The 24,128-nt window shown below is 38.6% G+C and overlaps 1 protein-coding gene across 1 annotated transcript in view; it reads right to left on the bottom strand.

Annotated features, from left to right (window-relative positions):
- LOC124151219 (transcription factor E4F1-like) overlaps positions 1–23,802 on the bottom strand; it is a 29,524-nt gene extending 5,722 nt beyond the window's left edge. The window contains exons 1-10 of the mRNA XM_046523579.2: positions 23,725–23,802; positions 22,387–22,674; positions 7,698–7,788; positions 6,650–6,854; positions 4,856–4,982; positions 3,449–3,527; positions 2,739–3,021; positions 1,922–2,002; positions 502–660; positions 42–106 (exon numbers count right to left, since the gene is read on the bottom strand). Of these exons, the coding sequence (XP_046379535.2) occupies positions 42–106; positions 502–660; positions 1,922–2,002; positions 2,739–3,021; positions 3,449–3,527; positions 4,856–4,982; positions 6,650–6,854; positions 7,698–7,788; positions 22,387–22,674; positions 23,725–23,779 (1,433 nt within the window). The 5' untranslated portion in view covers positions 23,780–23,802. The remainder of the gene's footprint in view (positions 1–41; positions 107–501; positions 661–1,921; positions 2,003–2,738; positions 3,022–3,448; positions 3,528–4,855; positions 4,983–6,649; positions 6,855–7,697; positions 7,789–22,386; positions 22,675–23,724) is intronic.
- Positions 23,803–24,128: the final 326 nt, after the last annotated feature.

Below are 24,128 nucleotides of genomic sequence, written 5' to 3'. Positions count from 1 at the left end.
GTCCTTTGTAAAACTATTGCTTCTACTACTGGTATGTTTACCTATGATCGTTAGAGCTGTAAGACTTCTCTTTAATTTCGGCCACTACTGTTCCATTTTCAAATCCCTGAAAAAAAACCAAGAATCAAACAAGTATGATCACTGATAATTGTAATTGTAAGTGTTGATTTGCAAATCTTTGGTATGAGATCAACCTGTTTTTTAGTAGACCATAAAACATAGCACAGTAGGTACATACTGAAACAGTATATTAACAGTGTGATGGAAATATTTCTTTCTCATAAGTCTGAAATACAAACTTTTGGTTAGGGGTGTTCTACTGATGAGTGCAATGACCTAGAACTAAAAATGTACACTTTTTAGATGCTTTAGGTTATGTCCATCAGTGACTCCAGTGATGATATATTTATTCTTAATACCATATTTTCTCACAGTCAAATACGAAAGTCTCTTGCACTGGTGTTGTGAAATGGCTTTTAGAGTTATGGTTGTCAGTCATACCTTGAGCTGAGTTTGATGCTGAGACATCATGTGACCTTGCAGTTCTTCCCTTTTCTCCGTCACAAAATGACACAAACCACACCTGAAGGGGGTGTCGGCCAGGTGAGACCGGAGATGGTGCCGCAACACTTCAATAGTCAGGAAGTCCTCCCTGCATACCTGAAACCATCAACACCATGGGGGATTAAAGTTTTGTTTGTTGTTTAACGCCACACTCAGCAATATTCCACCTATATGACGGCGGTCTGTAAATAATTGAGACTGTACCAGACAATCCAGTGATTGACATCATGAGTATCAATCCACGCAATTGGGATACAATGTTATGGATCAACCAAGTCAGCAAGCCTGACCACCTAATCCCGTTAGTCGTCTCTTACAACAAACATAGTCGCCCCTTATGGCAAGCATTGGTTGTTGACCTATTCTACCCTGGATCTTCAAATGATATCATTCAAGGTTAAATAAGAGCTACAAACAAGTGATACCTATGTAGATTGATAGCGTTAGCCATCACATAACAAACAGATACACATAACACATGCAAACAATATCAACGTAAACAATAGAAGTGATTTGCATAATATTAAATATGAGATAGCTTTGTGATAAATCACAAAGAACAAAGCATAACGAATCGTGGTTTATTTCAAGATAAAAGATTGTTCTGTCATGACATCATTTCTAGAGATTTGAACATGCACTCGCAGTTTGATGACGTAAATTGGTGAGTTTTTGCCCATAGACGTAGCTGGGCAGTGTAGATAGATGCAAAGGATGAAGGATCACATCCTATAGGGGGCGATATGTGACAATCGGGAATTTGGAGAAAAGGTACAGATAACTGATGTAAAAGTTGTGAGAATATACGGGAAATACCAAACATAACCCCCCTGTTCATAAAATGGAATTGTCCGACATTGTCTTGGGCAGATTCCATTCAGGGAGTCATCCTTATTTAAATACGGGTAAATATTTTTAAAGCTTGTACATTTTATTAACATCCTTAAAGTGGCTGTATAAAATGTTGATATCTCTTATAGGAAATGAACGACTTGTGGTTGTTGTTTTCCATACAATAAAACACTACAGCCGCTCATGGTTTATTCTCCCTACAGTGCTTTATTGTATGAAAAACAACTCCTGCTCATCGTTTATTTCTTAAATACAATTTTGCCGACAGAACAATCATGCCTACAAAAGATTAAAAGGCATCACCAAGTGGACAATTAAAGGACCATATCACATGGTAGGTTATCTAATATTGCATGACGCTATGACACATCTTGTATATATACCCAGAAGTGATTAATTAAAATCTGAAGAGTAAGCTTTTTCAGCAAGTGTTGGAGCGGTATGGACGTCCCAGTACTCCCACATTGGTTGTCCTGTCGCGCAGACTGCACCAGCCGACACTCACCCTGCACTGTGTTGGGAGCAGGTTCTCCAGTTTAATGGCTTCCTCTTCTGCAGTCACACTGGCCAGATCCACTGTCGTTTCCTAAAACACATGTATAGCTATGTCACAAGACAATGATTGTAAATTTACTAAGTTTGTCAAAATCACACATTCATAACATCAAGAAAATATAAAAGAAAGGTATGAATAGTATCCAGTCAGTATTCCATCACCAGGAACATGTGTAAAGGCACAGAAACCAATTTTCAGATATGAACATGATGAAACACTTCCTCAACAGCTGTATAGATATGTGCCATGGCTATCAACTTGTCTAAACCTTACTTCAGCACTCAGCCACTGTGATACATAAGGGTCTTCAAAATACTCATGTTATTAAACTGTCAACACGGAGAAAAGCCTAATCAGCCCAAAACTGTAAACTGAATATAACTTAATCCATTTCACAGATCAAACTGTGCTGTTGTTTCATGTATTTTATGGTTAACTAATTTGTAGTTCAAAGAGTATGTCATACACCATTGGGTTAACTACCGGTAGAGTTAATGGGTGTTCCATGCAAGACAACGAGTCAACTACAGTATAAATATTTTCATCTTGCAAAAACTACATTAAAAAAGGTATGATCCTTCCACATTAAGCTGGCATGCCGTGACATAACTAGATTACTGTCAAAAGCTGCATTAAACCCAACTCACACATTGTACCCACGTGGGGAATCGAACCCGGGTCTTCGGTGTGACAAGCCAACCACTAGGCTACCCCACCGCCCCAAGCTAGGAATGGTCTAGTGATGAATCAAGACATCCTTATTTACCTGTGAACTTGCCACCTCTGTAATGACTTGCTCAATGGGATCTGTGTCCTGGTGAATGGCTCCTTCTCCCTCCTCGCCTGCCACAACGTCTGCGACGACGGACTGGATGATGGATGCCACCTCTGTATAGACAAAGCCCTTGCTTGCGTCCACTGACTCCAGGAGCTGAACACCCCCGTCTCCGTCAGTAGGCATGTTTATCACAGCAGGGATGTTGGGTACAAAATCCCATTTTTTTCTATATCTTGGCAAGTCGGCATCGCTCTTTGCAGTGCAGGGGGTTCTGGAATTGTGACATACATACAGTTCATCAAGTTAATCCATCATTTAAAACTATATGAAAATTACTTCTGTTCTCTGGGAACACTGTTCAGGAAGTTTCCACTACCTTTCGGAAATGTTATTAGATAAGCAATTAGTATAAGGATAACGTAAAGTGATAATTTTTTGGTGATAAAAGAAAAAGACAGCAATCAGTCTGCGACTTTAGATACTAGTCCTAGTCTGGTAAAACTTGGTTCAGCCAAATGAGCTCAGTTAATCAAAATCCATATTATATCACCAAGATCGACTGAAAATGATGCCAAGAGCCAAGTTCAGGTTGGCAGAACGAAACTTTTTTGGCACACATTGTAATATACAGGGGTAAGAAATGAATTTGGAAAACATAATCTAGTGGCTGCATTGCTGGCACTGTTAAGAGCTTGTACCTGGACTTCATGTGCCTTGTGAGAGCACCTGACTCCGTGAAACTTCTCCCACACATCTCACAGGAATAGGGACGTTCACCTGCAGAGAGCAACCCACACTTGCAGGAACAAAACATCATACATAGATGATAATTACATTACAGGACATTGACGTCACAATACATTCTTATTCCATTTGTAGGATTTGTTTCTTTGTTGTTTAACGCCTCACTCAGCAATATTCCAGCTATATGACGGCAAGTCTTTGAGGGGCATTTAGAAGTGATACACATAAGGAAGAGAATTTATGGACGTCAACTTCTTTATTATGTGGAACACAACGTTTCGGAGTATATGCTTACTCCTTCATCAGGTGAATGAATGCTATGAGGCAGAGAGCATATATATCTACATGTAAGAACAATAAAAATAATAAGATAAGAAAAGGTTGAAACTTAACAAGAGAAGCCAACAGATAATTGGTGCTGATAGGTGATTAGCAATAGACAAGGGAGGCCAACACTTTACAGTCATTAGCGCTGATTGGTAATTGCAATGGACAATGGGCAAACAGGAGGCTGGGGGGTAATTAGCACTGATAGGTAAAAGATTAGAAATAGCAATGGGCACTGACAAAGATCAGAGCAGTAAGTCCCAAGCACTAGATAGATGGGTTCCCTGGTCACGGTTCACGGCTGGCTGGTGTCTCCTGATGTCAATGGCTTCTTGTAGTTTACTTTGTCGCCAGTTGTTGTTGTTGGTAGACAGGACTTTGGTGGCTTCCCACACGATGTTATGGTCCTGGCTCTTGAGGGTGTGTTCTGAGATAGCGGATTTCGGGTCTAGTTTGTTGACAGAGATCTGATGTTCTTTGAGTCTGGTGTTGAGTGGTCTGAGGGTTTTTCCAATGTACTGGTGGCCACAGTTGCAGGGGATCTGGTATATACATCCTCAGGGGTTGGGACTTACACTGCTTGTGCCCCTGCCATTTTGTTATCTTATTACTTTTGTTGTTCTTACATGTACATATACCGGTATATATGCTTTCTGCCTCATAGCATTCATTCACCTGATGAAGGAGTAAGCATATACTCCGAAACGTTGTGTTCCTCATAACAAAGAAGTTGACTTCCATAAATTCTCTTCCTTTCATGAAGGCAATTCGAAAATCGAAAATCGAGTCTGGACCAGACAATCCAGTGATTGATATGAGCATCGATCCACACAATTGGGATACGATGACATGCATCAACCAAGTCAGAGAGCCTGACCACCCGATCCTGTTAGTTGCCGCTTATGACAAGTATAATCACCTTTTACAGAAAGCATGGGTTTGCTGAAGACCTATTCTCTACCCGGATCTTCATGGGTCCAATGCACTAGGAGGTAAATTTTCAGAAAGATATTCTCTAATACAATAATACCAACCTGTGTGTCTCCTCATATGCCTTGTTAAGGAACCTTTTGTTTTAAATGCATAGGGACAACCTTGAATGCTACATGGGAAGTGCCTCTTGTTGCTGTGCGTCAACATGTGTGTCTTCATCACATTCACCTTATAAAGATAAATATTTGCATGAAAGACACTGAAAACTTTAGGGTACTGAGATCACAAACATTATAAATTTTACAATAAATTGTAGATTTATATACTTAACCTATCTCACACTACATATTTCTTCCTTCTTCCTTCTTCTTTCGATCCTTATGTGGAAACGTGCTTGAACAAAGTTTCCAGCTTCTAAAAACATTTCACCCAATGACATCCCAGCATCACCATGGTCACCACCCATGCAAATGGGTCACGCACTGTAATCTTGTCCATTGTGACCTTTTACGACTTAATCACTTGACTGCCCCTGCCACATCATTCTCTTTCTTAGAGCTGACAGGCTAGAGGAGTGAGCCAGCTTGGCATCACTTTTAACGCTTCGTCAAAGCTATCAATTACGCCCATGAGATTGAAGCATGCTGAGACAAGAAGAGGAACGATTGACAACATCCATAAGAGAATCTTCTAGCCAATACTAAGACATCACGTGCACAAGGCGGCAACTTTGATGTGGAGTGAGTGAGTGAGTATGGTTTTACGCCGCTTTTAGCAATATTCCAGCAATATCACGGCGGGGGACACCAGAAATGGGCTTCACACATTGTACCCATGTCGGGAATCGAACCCGGGTCTTCGGCGTGACGAGCGAACGCTTTAACCACTAGGCTACCCGACCGCCCCTTTGATGTGGAAGACTGGAGTCTCTACAGACGAGGTAGCACACCCTCCACTGGGTATTCAGTCCGGGGACCCCAAGTAATAATGACAATAAACAAAGGAAGGACGTTCCAATTGTTATTCTGTATGTTCAGGATACAGAGTACTGGGCTACACACACAGGTACATAGTACCGTCTGTCTGCGCTGGTGTGCAGCTGTCAACTGTTGCTCCAGGACTAAGGGACCAAATGAGGAGGTAGCTCACACAAAAAATAGAAATGTACTCAATACACATCTCCACAGGGTGGTGATGAGAAAGAGAATGATGTGGGAGTGGTAGTCCAGGATTCCCAAATAAAAGGACCTTGGCAGGCAAGTTTTGGGGAAAAAATCATAATTTTGTTCAAATTGGTCAGTGAAATATGGGGGAGTCCCTTCTACAAAGTTATTACTATACAACATGGATTGGGAAATTCGTATTTCCAATTTGGGAAGTTTTACTGACATCTGTTGACTTGGGGCCTAATATGGGCCTCTGGGCAGGTCTACATAAATGCCAGTAAATGTTCAGAAAATCCCCTGAAAAATACAATACTGATGTGCTAAAAATAGGGGGCAATATCCCACAGTTTGCTAACATATAAATGTTCTTCCAAACTGTGCCAAATCCTATATGGAGATTCTACCCAAAATTGATTACAATCCAATGAGAAATAAGCATGATAAGGAAAAAACAGACCCAGCTTACCTATCCAAATTACAATGAAGCAAATTGCTGTACCAGCGAGTATTGCTGAAGTGGGACTTATACTAAGGGTCTGTACGACCCTTCATCAAATAAACTTTTCAGCATAGAAATTCCAAAAACAATTTGAGTTGGAAAAACAAGGCAGTTACCTGTCCCATCAACGTTGGACTTTCATAATGCTCTTGAAATGTTATTATTAACATAATTATGCAGGCTTGTAATGATTTAGGGTATATCTGATTCAGGACACATCCAACACTTACGTCTTTAAACCTATTCCCACAGTGTTCGCAGCTGTAAGGCCTGTTTGCAGTATCCTCTTCAGTGGCCTTGACCTTTTTGAACTCAGGGTCATTCTTGACCGTGTATGTCTCATCTTCATCATGGCTATCAACATCCTCGCCATCCTCATCATCCCCATCATCATTGGTGTGTTCATACTGGATGTGCCAACGCAGAGTAGCCTCCCTTTATACAAAAATATTGATAAAAAAAATGACAGAACTCATTTGAATCTTTCAAATTTGACTTTTAAATTAGAAGGCGGTGCAAATAACATGAATAATACTGAAATCACCACATGGAATTTATACATTTAGTCACAACAAATTTTCAGTTCTATAAAGGATACTGATGACAACTGCGTAGATTGATGTCCATGATGTTAATCACTGGATTATCTGGTCCAGACTAAATTATTTACAGACTGTTGTCATGCAGCTGGAATATTACTGAGTGAGGCGTTAAACATTAAACAAGAATCTTTTACTGCTTTTGTGAAATGCACAGCAGCATTTTACTGGATGTAAACAACTGTGACCTATATGCATTAACATTGAGAAATTCTGAATGGATGTAAATAATATGCACTGCTTGTCCTATGAGCTGTTTGAATCATTGGAGCCAATACAAGAGAAGTCGGCATGTAAAATATATATGTTTCTATTCCAATAAGACACAAAATCAATTGTCAGACAGTATCAGTAAGATTTCCTCATTCAATCATTAGGTTTTGATTCCAACAAGGAAATCACCAACTGCAACAAGCGAAAGACTACACAAATACTTTGCTAGTATACTGGGAAAAAAGGGTAAACCCTAGACTTGCACAAGTCTCTAAGGCAATAATTATTAGTTTAAATCATAAGTTCTAGATTATGTAAATAATAAGAATAAGTTATCCCTATAAGAGACTGAGTCCTTAGATGTCTTAGATGTCCACATATCTAGACTTGCCTATTAATAGGATCCATGGATTTTTCTTACAGTACAGCCTTGGAGCAAGGCTAGGTAAACCCCTCACATTCTCACCTGTGAAACTTCTTATCACAACTGGTACAAATATATGTACTTCTCTCTGCAATGAGTTGAACATCTACCTCGGATTGACGCTTCTTACGTTCTGAAATCAAACAAATTAGGTAAAATCAATTGATATTTATAATAATGATAATAATGATTCCATTTGGATGGTGCCAAACTCCATACCAGCTCGTGTGCTCATGGCGCTTACATTATTACCCCAGTCAATGGATCAGTGAGCACTCAATTTTAGTAGTATAGGTAATGGGGGTTCTGCCGCAACTCCACTGGAGCAGGATTCATATACCTATACTGCTACTACAGGAGGAATTTTTTATGCCAAAATGATGATGCGATTTAATGATAGTCATGAGATTAAGTTAAATTGGCTCTAGCTCACCAATACCTGGGGCCAATCATTGCTTCTATTAGTATAAAAATGATGATGTGATTCAACGAAAGTCGTTTTAAAAGAAATATCAATATTAATTAATAATGGATAAAATTTACTATAGCCCACGAGGATATTGGAAAGGTGTAGGAGCAATAAAAAAATTAGCCACCGCGGCTAAGGTATCTAAAGATGTGGCCAAGGATTGGTTAAAGAAACAAGCGATGTGGCAAATATATTTACCGGCACCGCGTTATATACCGAGGAAGTTTGATATTTTTACAACGATTGAAGTTCATCAGGCTGACCTCTTGTTTCTTCCCCACGATAAGGTAAAACGCAAAACGTACAAATACGCTTTAACCGTAGTGGATGTGGCTAGTCGATACAAAGAGGCTGAGCCATTAACATCGAAAGAATCAACAGAGGTAGCTAATGCACTGAGTCGCATATATAAACGCGGACCGCTAAAATGGCCTAAGCTATTTCAAGTAGATCCCGGTCGCGAGTTTATGGGATCAGTAACTAAACTGTTAACAAAGAACGATGTCAAAATCGTGCGTGGTGAAAGAGAGGCCCACCGCAGTCAAGCTATCGTCGAAAGATTTAACAGGACATTAGCGGAACGTTTGTTTGGCAATCAGTATGGGATCGAAATGAAATCCGAGCGATTGAGATCAACCGAATGGGTGACACGATTATCAGCCGTTGTATCAGCGCTGAATAATGAAGTAACGAGATTAATAGGGAAGAAACCATCCGATGCTATTAAAATGAAATCAGTGACTTCCGAATCTTCAGCACCGAGGAGAGGCAAAGAACGAAAACTTCCGGATAGAGTAAGGGTAAGATATTTATACCAGGCCGGTGAACTCGAAGGAGGCCTACGTCGCGCAACCGATCCCATATGGTCCCTTAAGACGTATAACATTAGTCGATTGGTTACGAAAGAAGGAGAGCCCATTCTTTATTATCTTCAAGATGGACCGGGTAGGGCATTTGTACGAGAAGAGTTGTTCATAGTTCCCGACGGTACGGTATTACCACCATAACCATAAGCATAGGTATTTACACCATCATTATCAATCCATCTCTTTGTATCTAAGGGGGATAATGATGTCTTGTTCATTCTTAATCCATATATCCTATGATCGTAACTTCTTAAAGAGTTCATCTTGTGTTTGAACGTTCTACCGTTGAATAATGATTCTTTATACTGTTCGTGTTTGATATGCTTTTTTACAACATACTTCTTAACGCCCTTAGCTTTTCTTATCTCTCCATTATCAGACTTCTTTATAGAATACATCTTAGGTCTTAATCCTACATACTCCGCTATAGGGGTCCCAGCACATTCATCCTTCATCTTACCTAACACCTTTTTATTTACTACGCTGTGCAGTGGATTATCTTTTGGGTAATCGCTCGTGTCGTACATATCTATTTTTTCTGCCATATCTTTATACACATCCTCGGTTTGTATTTCCATCAACAAAGAATCTGTGTCGGTATATAACACCTCGCATCTATCGCCGTATTGCTTCTTAAGTTCGTTGTAATAAAAGTCATACATTAAATGTTTTGACAAGTCGAGAATACTCATACCGACGTACACCGGTCTGTTGAATTTTATATTACTCTTCTGCATATGCAACGCGGCTAAGTCGTTATCGAATATCTTGCTTCTGTTAAAAGCCAGACTGGCTATAAGTTTCCTGAGTCTTTCTTCCTCATTAGATCTGACTAATTTAACATCAACACGCTTCCTTAGATTCTCCATAGTTTTACCAAATACCGAGTTATTCATGAGCTTATATAGATTCTTTTCGAAATCGCTGGTAGCTATCTTTCTTAAATCTGTGTTCAACCTTATATAGGGCTCCATCCAAGGGCTTTGATCAAACTTTAGAACTCTGTGTATTTTCTTAAGTTTCATACCTAACGATAGATACAACTGGAGATTTCTGTAGTGAACTATATATTTTGTTTTATCCATCAAATTTGGTACGAGTTTTTCTATGTTAGCTAACCTACTATTACCCATCAAGGAGCGTTGATATTCCGACATCCAATCTTTATTAACCATTAATCTTTCGGGAGCTAGCGGATAACTGTTATGATCTTTATGTAACGAACTTGGATATTCCAAGTCAACTTCTAGTATGTACCCTTTATTCTCATTGATATTATTGATATCATTCACATTGATATCATCGACCCATTCAAAACCACCCGTGGGTAAAGGTTGACTCATAGCCCATCCGTACAAATTGTTAGCGTCGAGATATAATATGTGGGTGTCGGGTTTACTGGGATCGTATCCTTCCACTAATTTATTATTAGCCTTAGAATACCTTTTAGCTGCCATCGATATACCACCTCTTAATCCTTTCTCAATAAACAAGTGCATATCGTAATCTGTGAGTAGTTTTAGTTCTACGCCGGTCTTCTTCAACAATGCATCCCATGAAAGTCCGGGACTGGAATAGTACCATGCCGGATCCAAGCCGTATTGTTTGAAACATGTCTTTCTAAATATCTCGAATATATCGGCGAGTAACAGTACATCTGTTTTTAAGTACAGATCGTGATAATCGCCTAAATTCTTACAACCTAATTTATCCCACACCGTCAGAGCGTGTTCATAATCGGCATCTGTTATTCTAGATTCTGTTAAGTTACTATAGAATGATTCGAGGGGTGGTAATTCAGTTTCTTCGAATCTAGACCAATCATCCATATATTCGTAAGGATATACACCTTTTCTCAGCAACAAATGACGAGTTATCTTATCGGTATATTTATTTGTTATCGCAAAGTCATCGGGATTGTTCGCATTAGCTAAATTGTCCAGGGAAGATAACAGAAACTGTACGGAGTCTATGAATCTAAGCCCATTACTTTGCTTTGTTCTAGATTTCCCATCCTTGTCCCTATAATGTATAGGTTTAGTCAACGAGAACGATATGTATTTTTCCATATTATTAGGAATGCACGTTAAACCGCCGTCGGTCTTCGAGATAGCTTGCATAATGAGATGTGAATCGTATCCCCTAAGGTTGTGAAACACAACGGGGATGGGTATTGTTTGAGAATTCATTTTTAGTTTCAAGTTACACTCGTTATGAGCGGCTCCCCGATAATTACCCGTGACGTGACAATGATCTCTTACGGAATCCCCATCCAGGGGTTTATTACAAACGTGACAACTCGTTGACTTCTTATAGGCACTCCAATCATCCCTCGTCATACGCATGGGTATCTTACACGATAATTTTTCCCTGATTATTCTCTCTTCATTTTGTAGATATTCTAGGAACTTTCCCGCTGCATGGGGACCTCTGTAAATCACGGGAGTGTTTGTTTTCCCATCATACCTTACAACTATATATCCAAACCCACAAGGAATATGTTCTTGAGTTTTGTACGTAAAACTATTATCTTGATTATTATCTTGATTATTTTCTAAGGGTTTGATGAGCGCTTCGAAGTCGGCGTAAATTACGTACGGTACTGGCATTTGATTACAATAATGTTCAAATTTTAATATATTTTTTCCCTCTTTAGGCATATCGATCCTGATAGCATTCTGTCCAACACCTCTGCAGTCTTCTTTATGCGCTTCTAATAGATCTTGTCTGCTGTACCCATGCAGGCATCTTTCGCAGAAATATTTCTTTTCTTTATGTTTTGTTTGATCCTATAGCAGCCTGTTTAAACTCTTTATCCACGTATAATGATATTTACCATCTTTTTCGATCAGAAATGAATTGATTCTGGGGATATTTTCCGGAGCGGAGCTTATCCTGTGTACAACAATTCCTTTAGAATGTCCGAAAACATTTATAGCTAAATTATTTTGCTTTTCTACCTTATCAATTTGTGATATTGGTGTAGGTTCGTCTATACCATCGAAGTTGAGTCCATCGTTTTGAGGATAGCTAGAAGGTCTATTTGCAATTTTAGAATCTACGGGGAACAATGCAGATCTTATCATCATTCTTAAACAGTCATCGGATTTATTTTTTACGTTAATTATGGCTTTTTTCTTCTTATAATACGGGGGTAAATCTATATAAGATCCACCTTTGAAGGGCATATAATTTGCTATATCTAAATATAAACTATCGATTTTATCCACACCCCAACCCGAACCTCTATTCGTCCAGCGTTCTAAAGTTTCCTGTATCCTCTGAATTGATGTATCTAATGATGCGTTTATAGTATCGGATTCGGTTATAACTTCTTGATTGCTACGGAAATATGGTTCGGTATATTCGGTGCTATCGTCTGTGTTACTTTTACTCAATGTCATTTTAATCGTCAGCTGGTATTTTATACTATGTAAATCATCTAATTCCTCGTTAATTTTACTCGATATGATGGGCTTAATATCGTTAACATCCATGTTGGAATTAATATCCATCTTCCAACCTCTTAGATATTTACCAACGCCGGCGGATGTGGGTACAAATATTAATTCTTGTTGTTGATTCTCAACATCATTATTAGGTTGAATAACATTATCAATAGGTTGATTATTATCTAGTAAAGCGATCAATTCAGCTCTTCTCATTCGAGAATAACCTCTCAGCCCACCGTTTCTCGCTCGAACTTTGAGTTCTCTAACAGTCTGGGGTCTGTTGTATTCCAAACCGAGTAAATCCATCAATTCAGCTTTTCTCATACGAGAATATCCACGCAGTCCACTTTGCTTTGCCAAAGCTTTTAATTCTCTGACAAAAACCATTGTGGTTGAATGGTATATGCAAAATGAGACAAATGTCTAATTGGTTGTTTTCATATATCTAAATACATATTCTCCCCAACCTATTCCTCTCATTGATGTAATCTCTCTTCCTAGCATAAATAATCTGGTTCCTGACCCTATCAGCACCGTGTTCCTTGCATAAACAATAACGACCTTTGACCCCTATCCCGCATACAGAACACGTATAGTTGATGTTTCCGCGCCTGATGTAATAGTTGTGTATGCCGCAGTAAAAAAAATCAACACAGCGTCGGTTACATAGGGTAGTCTTTCCCATGAGTGTAAACTTGCAGTTATTCATGGTATATACATCTATCATATCATTTGTCTAAATGCAAATCACAGCTACACTGCGAGATATTGATTATGCATAGCCACAGCTGTCACTCCGACTTATGCATGGTATAGCTGAAAATCAATAGAGAAGTCAATCCCAACATGATAAATGTGACCTCTCAGTTCTTTTGTTCCTCTGACGGTGTATAAAACTGACTCATTGTTGGTCTCGGTATTGGGTCTAGTTTTTTCCCATAAACGAGGAAGTATTCGTGCATGGCAGATTCGACATCCTTAAACGTTTGAATTGAATGTCCTTCCTTAATCAGTTGTTCATGAATAAAGTCTAATCTCTTCATTCTCTGCTGTGTATATTGTAACTGGGCTGCTTGGTATTGTTCTAAAGCTTCGTTATGTCGTTTACGCTCCTCTTCAACTGCTTTAGCGTTTGATTCTCTCATACTGGAAAATAAATAATTACTCCCCGAAAAAGCTAGATCATTAACAACAGCTACACAGACCATCATCGCAATTGTTGCCATTTTTATATGAATATAAATATTCAAATGTTTAATTACTTCATTATGTCTTCCGGGATAAGTCCTTGTTTGATGAGCATATCCTTCGTCGCCATAGCTAATCCAATATCCAGAACCATCATTGGTATGTCATATCCATTAAAATCTAGCTTGGGAGGTGTGGCTTTAGTAATCATTTTAGCCATATGGGCATAGCCAATGGCCAAGCCGGTGACCACCGCTGAATGATACGTCGCGTTTACCAACATTTTACCGTCTGTAGCTGGAGTAGTCATGCTTCTTATAGCATTATATGAGGACTAACCTCTAATTGAACTTGTTGTTGCGGCGGGGGTGACGTTTTCTCTTCTCCGGACTTATAAAAGAACCATACAACCGCTATACCAGCAACTCCTACTAGTGCCCATGTTTTAATCGGATTAATATTTAAATTATTTATTAATTTTGCTTTGCGCGCCAGCCCACCCTTTCTTCCTGCAGCTATTTTCAAAGGATTCTTAGTAACTCTGGGTTGTTTTTTTGTTTTCTCATTCACATGTGGTGGTTCCTCATTCACTTGTTGTTCCGCAATCTGTTGTTGCGTTTCCACAATCTGTGGTTCCTCGTTCACAATCTGTGGTGTCACCTGTTGTGATTGTGTCTCCATTTATATTATTAAGTGGGCACGTATGTTTAAATTGACAATACCTAGCCGTTATTAAAGCTGTGGTGAACGGAGCTAAGAACATTCCGAATCTATGATAAAACTCACAGCTCACTGCGCTTATAGCGTGTTCGATGAATGGGTCTTTCTCGAGAGATTCGCATAAATACAGGCGATGTTCTGCCGGGATGGGGAGAAACGTACTAGCTACGGCTGTGTATAGTTGTAATATAGAAGACCCTATCGTTTTAGTCATGGTAGCTCCCAGTCTAGACTCGTAACGCGCGTACAGTTTTTTAATCTCTTCGTCGGTCATGTTATCAATTTTTTCGATGGTATAATTTTCTCCCAAATATTGGGAACATTTTCCACCGGCTACCAAAGCGGCGAGTCTTTCTCTATGTTTATCTAAAGAATTATCTACATTTTGATCTGCATCAGATTCTTTGAGCATTTGTTCGATGAGTTCGTCGCATTCCATAATGTAATACCTAAGGAGATATTTAAGTCTAACATAATATAATATGACATATCCAATACAACCCGTAATAATGAACTGTTGTGAAAGAATGAGGATTTCGAACCACATTTTATGTAATATTAACCGCTAATGTTCAATTTGCTACATTTATGCTACATTTTGCTATAATTTGCTATAATTTTGCTATAATTTGCTAAGCAATTGCATAAGCAGCTGGTTGATCGGTTTTTAATACGAGTTTACAGTGCTTCGTTGCCGCTAACACTTTTCTGACTTTGTCTCGTTCGCCCTTGGTATAAATGACATCATTTTCGCGTAAACATTCCTCGAATGAATCTCGATCTTTGCAATGAAACAGTGCTACCCATTTGGTCTGCTCTCTGAGATCTTTCAGGACAGAGTTGTATTTTTGTGTAAGTACCCAAACGCTATGTTGAGTATGCCGACCGGAGAATGCTAAATACGAAAGCATATCTTTCTTTTTTGTGAGTTCTTTACTCGCGCTGCAGTCGTCTATTACGAAAAGGGTTGATTCTCCTTTGTATTTTTCGTGACATACTCGGAGGCAGTCTTGTAAACGATCGCCCGGATCGACTCTGTGTACCCCGTCGTCATTCATTACCCAATCTCTCGATAGGTATGTTTTATTAACGCTTATAGTCGGGCACAGAATAATGATATGATCGAAAACGTCCCGATATTGACTTTCTAAAATATCTAGAATAAAAGCTGTTTTTCCGCAGCCCGTTTGCCCGCATATGATAGCGCAGTGCGGATCTTTAGGTAAAAGATTATCAATAGATTGCTTGCACGAATCTCCCATTCTGTATATTAAGTTGCGCATCCATAATCACGTACAATTATATGTTTAATTTACCAGCCGCTTCCTGGAGCTTCGTTATCTGTATGGTGGCACCCTCGCTAGCATTTTCTATTCTCCTCCCACTGCCGTGTAGTTGGTCATCGTCCGTTGTTCGCATGTCGAGCAATAGCGCGTACTTCGTGGTGAGGTATTCACCCATCGATACACTCCCTAGAGACAGATCTTTCACGACCGCGTTAACTTCCGGAGAACGTTTTATAGAAGGAAGTTTTTTAATCTCATCTTACTGGTGATACGCTAGCATTCCTTGGCTATATAGTTGATTAGGAACGCCCTCGATAGTCAATTCTACTTTTGTAATCTTGGGATTGTAGAACTTCTCGGTATTTCTTTTAAACGCATCGGAGGGGTCCTCGAACAACATTAAAATACCCTTCAGCGACCTCGTGGGGACGTTTAGATTGATATTCCACATCGTATCTTTTTTGTCCCTCGTGATCTTTCGGTCTCGCAGCACGCGATCGTACAAAATGGCTAAACTTCCGGTATACTGGTTACGAATTTGTCTGGCTAATTCGGGATCCGTTATCATATCGTACTCCAGAGAGATATTGTCAATAGAATAGCTAGCATCATCATTAGCAGATCTGATTACTCTACCGTAGTCATTAAAAGTGAGTTCGTATTCTAACCTATCGCCTAGGGATGCTTGATAAAAGGGCATGTGGGAATCTAGTAATTCAAAGTCTAAGGGAACATAGAATCTGTTACCTAATGAATTAGATCTAAGTACATTTGATGACTTTGATAACCCAAACGAAGAGGGTACTGATGAAACCAACTTTGGTGGCACGAATCTTAACGATGAAATTTTACAATCAACCGTCAATGATTATTACAATGCCTTAAAAGATGATAAAAATTATGTTATCCCAATAGGTCGTGAGTATTCAAAGTTTATGCTAGATAGTAAAGGAATATTGCGACTGCGTGACTCTCCGCATATTGATCTTATGCATTATAGTACTCGTAAGCCCCTAGCCTTGTCTACTATAGCTGGTAAACATAGCCGCGAGTTTGTTCGTGATAAATTAGGTTTTGTAGAATACGGACGAGCAAAACTTCCCGCGAAGACTACTAAGGTTCTTCGAACCGTGCGTACTGAACTCGGAAATACAGATGATTTGGAAGAAGCCTCTAACGTGGCCTCGAACAGACTCGGAGAAATCTTAGATACCTATTACGATAATTCCACGGTCAGTGTATCACCATATTCAGAGTTCAGTATTAGGGAATTACGAGGTCTTGACAAGGCAATGCGAACAATGCGGGGAGAACTCATCAATAATACAGCCAAGATATCCGAAATCGACAAGCATATAGCTCAAGAGAAAACAAAACTCGAACAGGCGGGCGATGAGTTCAGTAGACGCCGCGTAGCAGAAAGATTACGTAACTTAGAAGACGAAAGATCGGCCCGTCTCGAAGCAGCTTCCAGTAATAGAAAGGCACTTCGTTCGCAAATCAGTCGTATTCGAGAAACTATCGATCAAGTCCTCAACGATGATACTACACTGGCCGATAAAATTAAAACATTGTTCAGAGAACAGGGAATAACCATTGCCAGTATTTTAACCGCGTTGGGATTTATTATATCGACTTTGACTCTCTCGTTAACAGGTGGCAGTACAGGTGGAGGTACACCGCCTAACGATAAAAATGGTATAAAAGAGTGGATAAAAAAGCATTTAAAAGCATTAGGTTCAGCACTGGGAAAGCTAGCTGAGAAAGCCGCGGCCGCACTTCCCGGTATAATAGGGAGTGTTGTTTCCTGGCTATTGAATTTATTAGCTAAGACCACCACTTGGCTTAGTCAAAACTTGTGGGGGTTGATCGTAGCAATTGCAGGGCTGTTGTACGTGTTCGCTAAGAACTATTTAACCACCAAATCAGTTCGCTAACCAAATCATGAGTAAGCCAACCGAGACTCCACCCACTACGAGCGCTGTTTTTTCATCGATATGTTGTTGATTTTTAGACTCAATATGCGGTGGCACTTGTGCATTAGTAGATGGTTGATCGATAAAAGATGGTTGAGCGATAGTTGGTGTTTGTGGCTTGACTATTCCCTTTTCGCCCGTGATCGTTTGCGTTATTAATTCGACGTTAATATCTGAATTTATACCTGTTTTTTGTTGATCGGTAGCAATAACAATTTTATTATTATAGCCTATCACTTGACCGATCTTAAGTTCCATATTACTCGGAGACATGTATAGTCCCGGCGCATAAACGAAGTCCACTTTGGATTGAGCGTACTGTAATGCATCTTGAAAACGCTTTATAGACGATGGTATGTCAACTGGTGAATTAATGGCGTCCTCCACGTTTGTGACAAACTGTTTTTGTGCATCGAGCGCCGTCCCAGTACCGATAATGGACGTTCGTGTTTGCGATTGTGCACCGAGAATTGCCCATACATAAGTTCTTATCGATTCATTAAATCTTACAAATCCTGGGTTAGTAAAATTATTTTCCGTTTTATCATTAAGAAATTCATTCCAAGCGTTTGCGGTATCGTTCATTTGTATAAATTTTGTAACAATATAAATTAAACCACTCTTAAAACTCATAATATCCCCTCTCCAATCGTTACTCGAAAGTTCCCAGTCTTTATACCAATGATGAGTTTTTAGAAAATAATCATACATTCTTATGTAAAGTTTGCTGGTATGCAACAACTTAAACGCATTAAATGGACCTTTGTTAACTTCTTTAAATAAATCATCGCTTTCTTCTTTGACGGTTATTTCCCCTGTGTAAGGAACACCTAGACCATGGTTTGCTCCTTTAATACGCCAATCTTTACTCGTAGAAACATTAAATTCCTGACAAATACGCTCATACGCGGACCTATTGTACGGATTATTTGTGGAATTCCACGCTCCATCCTGCGGTAATAGAGCACTAATTTCTTTAAGTATACGTCTAATCTGATAATACACGTGAAATAATAAAACAGACTTATTTAGCATAAATCCTGGGGCATTAACAGATACGCCACATCCCGTTGTGGCACACCATACGGCAAAGTTTAACTGATTCTGCCAAAATTGCATCGGATTGTGAAACCAATCGTGCACCATTTTATCGCTAGTTGCCGTGACCCTGTACTTTTCAAAGATATCGGGGAATTTAACGAAAAATTCAGCACCAGAGGCAGTTACTATAATCGATTGATTAGTAATGTATCTCGATTTCATATTTAAGTTATGATATAGTATCATTGTATATTTAATATGTATGTTACACTCCCGGGAATAACAAATGGTCAGTCTATTGAACTGCTTCATACTATCGATAACTCGGATGGACAACTCGAAGTCGCCCTATGCGATGTAACGTATTACCCACGGTGGACCAATATAAGTGCTGCGAGAAGAAATAATAGTATAGATATAATAGGTGAAAACAATGGTATTGAAAAATTCATTACTATACCTGATGGGTATTACAGCGTATGCTCACTCAATGATGAAATTTTTAAGCCTAATGGAGCTAGTCTAACACAAAATGAGTCGAATGGGATAGTGAAAGTCGACTCTGGAGAAAACGTTGTAGTTCTTAGGCCATACTTAGAAGTTACACTTGGATTTCATTATAGAGTAGGAATTATAAATTCTAACAAACCACGACAGGGAATTAAATTACCCGATTTAGTTCCCTATAAAGAGTTGTTCATACATCTTGATCAAATAAGCACGACGGATAATATTCAACTAGAAAGTCCTTCAACTCTACTCAGAAGTGTTCCAGTGAAAAATGAAAAATATAATAGCGGTAGAACGGAATCATTCTCGTTATTACAATATAAAAAATTGAAGCGGGGTATTATTTCAGACCTTAAAATTTCTATATTAGATGTAAAACATCAACCTGTACATATAGGATACTTAAGTGTAACACTCCATATTATATAATGGTTGATGCATCAGGCCCTGGAACAGTAAGACAATGTAATACAATTGCGCTTTCCGATCTCGGAGACACAGAAGGATTTGATAAACCCGGTTACAATGGTAAGTTATACGCTTTACACTTACACGATAATGTATACAAGCGGAAAGAAGTCACATTCACGGGTAATCTAGGAGATTTAAGCGATGTTGATGTTAGTAGACTCCTTAAAAACACTTCGTACAATATTACTCACAACGACGATAATAAATGGACTATGGTTGAAGCAAACATCGAGTGGCTACTGAATATCGTCATTACCCCACCTTATGTGATGATGGGTAAGGGACATAATTTAACTAAGATAATAAATAGTGGCATCGTACTCGCGGCTTATATCCCATCAAAACGAAAAAGTGTGTTAGTTACCCCCCTGCCAGAAAACCCAGGTCATATGATATATAGTCGTCCGGCCTTAAAAAATGTTACTTTAAATTTGGTTACTGAATTCGAAGATATTAAAGATAACTTGAGTGCAATACCTAATCTTTCTACGCTTATTATTGAAGTCTTGTTCGGAGATGTACCGGTAGATGCCTTCGAAATATTACCAGGTCTATCGATTAAATGGTTCAAGAATCACGAGCGTCAACGTTGCAGTATTATTCATATCGGAGCATCGCCCGTTGCAACCCTCGAGGGGGTCCAAATTATTAAAAGTGACAGTATTTCTCTTACTAAGATATTCTTGCCGTATAATATACATTTGATAAGGTTGATGTATAGTCTCAAAACATTTAAGCAAGACCAATTAAAGACTATTATATGATCGTTATATACACTATGAGTTTATATCCGACGCTCGGTGAAGCATTTGAAAAGATGGATACCGTTGATGGATTTCGATTACATCAAATAAGCGACATAAAACATCGAATAGGGAAGGAGAGGGAGTTGAGACTTGGATTGTATAAAAAGTATCGCAGAGCCGTGAATGCTCTGGACGGAGTTCACACCGCTCTTGTAGTATCTGGCATGGGACTCGGTGTAGCGGGTATCGGTTTACTATCAACTATAATCGCCGCGCCTATCGTGCTCGGCATGGAAATAACCGCTGGAGTCTCGGGACTGGCAGGAATAGCGATAAAATTCATTTCTCGTAGGTTACAAAAGAAAGCATTAAAACACGATAGTATTCGGATACTCACCGAAGCAAAGTTGAACAGCATTGAGGATCATATTTCGACAGCAATGGCTGATTGTAAGATATCCGAGGATGAGTTTCGTTTAGTGCTGTCGGAGCTTAACAAATACAATAAAATGAAGCAGGAGATTCGATCAAAATCTCGTAAGACCAGTGGTATTAGCGAAGACGAGAAAAAAAAGTTCATAGAAGAGGGGAGGCAACAAGCTCGTCAATTATTCCGTGCCAAAACCAAAGAACTGGTTGGAGATTAAAAATAGATTGCTTACTATCGTGTGATTACATTTAGACAAATGCTAACATAAATATATAATAATGGAGAAAGCTATTCAATGGAAAGAATTACCACAAGGTTTTTATTATATCAGTGATGTCAAACCAACCAAATACGGTTATCAATTGTTTCTTATCAATTTACAAAAAGAGTGTAGTTATATAGTCTGGTCTCCTAGTAAAATGAACGAAGAACTTAATAAAAATGTTGAATATCGCTTTATCGATAAAAATAATAAAGAATATTTTTATTACCATTTAGACTCATCTAAAGCAATGATTGGCCCCAGGTATTGGTAGTGGTCCAGAACCATCATAACCTATAAAAATTTATATCATTGACTCCACCTAGAGCCAATTTAACTTAATCTTATGACTATCATTAAATCGCATCATCATTTTGGCATAAAAAATTCCATCTGTAGTAGCAGTATAGGTATATGAATCCTGCTCCAGTGGAGTTGCGGCAGAACCCCCATTACCTATACTACTATTTTCATTCTCAGCTCCCTGGGGAATATACAAAGCAAGCTGCCTGTGAGGCGCTAGAAGGTTAACAGCCACATTACCATCTCATCCTACCGGGTATTTATGAAGTGACAATGACAATAGACTACACATAATCAATGATAATGTCTCCTACAAATGCGTACATATATGAACGAAATTGATGAAAGCATCAATCAAAACAGCTATGTTAAATGTAGTTAATACTTGCCATTTTGACTTTATGTTCAAACTCATATTGTGACAAAGTCAACAATATTACAGTCTATTTTTCTATTGTTAGACATGTTTGAGAGGTATTCCACTTTGTAGCTGGTGTTTGCTTCTGAGAAGGCTGATCATTACCAATTTCTTCAAACCACAAGAACTGTTAAGAACTTTCATTAACATGCTTGTCAAAGATACGATAACTTTCATCTTCAGTCTTAGACGGATTGCCTTGTTAAATATAGGATAAATGTGTACAGCTTGCTGACAAACAAAAAATGAAATCCACATAATCAGAGCCACATTTCATGATGGTTCATTTTAACATGGGAATACAGAATCACTATTCCTCGCAACAAATGTCAAAAACATTTGTACAACAAAAACCTCAAATATTAGTATTATTACTTTCTTTTTTATAAAAGTTACTTATGACCTGGTAACTTTCTGTTGGGATTGGCTATTCTCTTAGAACTAAATCTGTTCTGATAGAAAATTCTAAATTTCCAAGATTTTAAAATATACACTTATCACATTGTATATTGTATGTTTCTATTTTGTGAAATGGTCATTACAACCATAGTATCTAAATAAAGACTGAATATCTAGATCTATTGTGCTCTTACTTCTCTTTCGAGTTTGATTTTCCTTCCCCTCATTTCCCTCTGTGTTGTCTCCTTCTTGGCCATTCTCCATTGGTGTTTGTGATGTTCCATCCTGCTGAGGTGGGTTGTTTGGCTTCTGGACTAACTTGGGTAGCACCATTCGACGATCCTTGTGGGATCGGGCATATGTCATCTTGAAATTATCATGGCGGATCTTGTGTTCCAAATATGCTTGAATATTGGTGAAAACCTTTTTGCATTTCTTACAGTAATGAATGTCTTCATCACTGTCATTGTCAGTTTCAGCTCCTACAACAAAAATGCAAAATAAATAAAATAAGAAAACATGATTAAAGAACTTCTGACTAAAACAATCACTTATAGATTTCTCCATGGATGTTTGAAGGGAAACAACACTCTAACTCTCAGTTGTCTAGCTGGCATCATTTTAAGCACCAGATTATCACCAATTAGCATCACCGACCCAACAAACTGGGCTTCGGACCACATCATTGATATCTCCATTGATGTTTAAGTATGTTTTATACAAGCATTCTTTATTTCTCACACTGGAATCCATGCTCTTTAAAAAAATGTAGCAGTAATAAAATATATCCAGCTTTAATTATTGGTTTTGTTCTAGAAGTTGACATGAAACCCTGAGAAAAAATAAACAACGAGATCATGATATAAAAGCTGTGGACCATATAAACACTATAGGCCCATAAATTTTCTAGATCTAAACACTTTATGATACATTTTTTACATCGGAATTAATGCTCTCCTTAGTGTTGTAAGAATTAATTTAGAGTGGTATTTTCCAGGAGTAAAAACAATGTAGATCTATAGTCATGTAAATTATTTCATCAACGATGAAATAACAAACAATAATGGTCAATACACTACTAAAACAATACTTCTCCAAGTCATGAAACCACCCACTATCAGTGGGCTACAACCTCCAGGCCTGAGGAGGGATAGTCAAATCAACCATACGACAGTCTAACCTATATTCGCTAACCAATATATTTCATGTTGTAAGAATATACATTCTTCTATTTTTTCAAATAGGTTTACCATATAGTATTATAATCGTGGTTGATGAAATGTTGTTTTTTGTGAGCAAATTACCCTAAAATATCTCCACATGTTACATCTTGATGTGAGCACCAGCTGAGCACAAGGCTCAAACGACGAAGCTCGGCTTCGCCGGAGTTCTTTTCAAAATGGAAATTAGGACAATGCTGAATTGGTTGTATTTTAGCGTTTACTGGTATGACTGAAGTATGTAGGTCCTAATCAGGAGCTGACAAGAAGAAATTAAAGAAATATTACAAGTTTCGTCTGCTACAAACAAACCTTCTATCAGGCTTGCAGCTAAACTGTCGTTTGTAGGCTTGTCGCTCTCGTTCATGGCGGCGTTTTGCGACAACCAGCAAGGAGACTGAAAGGCTTCGGGTAACTCCGGCAGTGTTCGTGAACAAGCGCACTTGAAGGGACCGTATAAGACCACAAATGGTTGATTTACTACAGGCCATTCGTTTAAGACCGGAACAACTTCAGGTTTATTGCATTTAGCGACGTTTCGATGTATATTCTTACACCGTTATCAAGCTGGAGTGAAGAAACGGTGAGAGAATCTACATCTAAACGTCGCTAAATGCAAAAAAACAGAAGTTGTATGTTTTCTTATTTACTCCTAGAATGCCAATCAAACGTTTAAGGCAGGGAAATCATTGTTTAAAAACAAGTTTTAAAACTAG

Source organism: Haliotis rufescens, unplaced genomic scaffold (assembly GCF_023055435.1).
Source record: "Haliotis rufescens isolate VD_foot unplaced genomic scaffold, xgHalRufe1.0.p SCAF_11, whole genome shotgun sequence".
NCBI classification, from domain to species: domain Eukaryota; kingdom Metazoa; phylum Mollusca; class Gastropoda; order Lepetellida; family Haliotidae; genus Haliotis; species Haliotis rufescens.
This window is presented reverse-complemented; position numbering and strand designations above follow the sequence as displayed.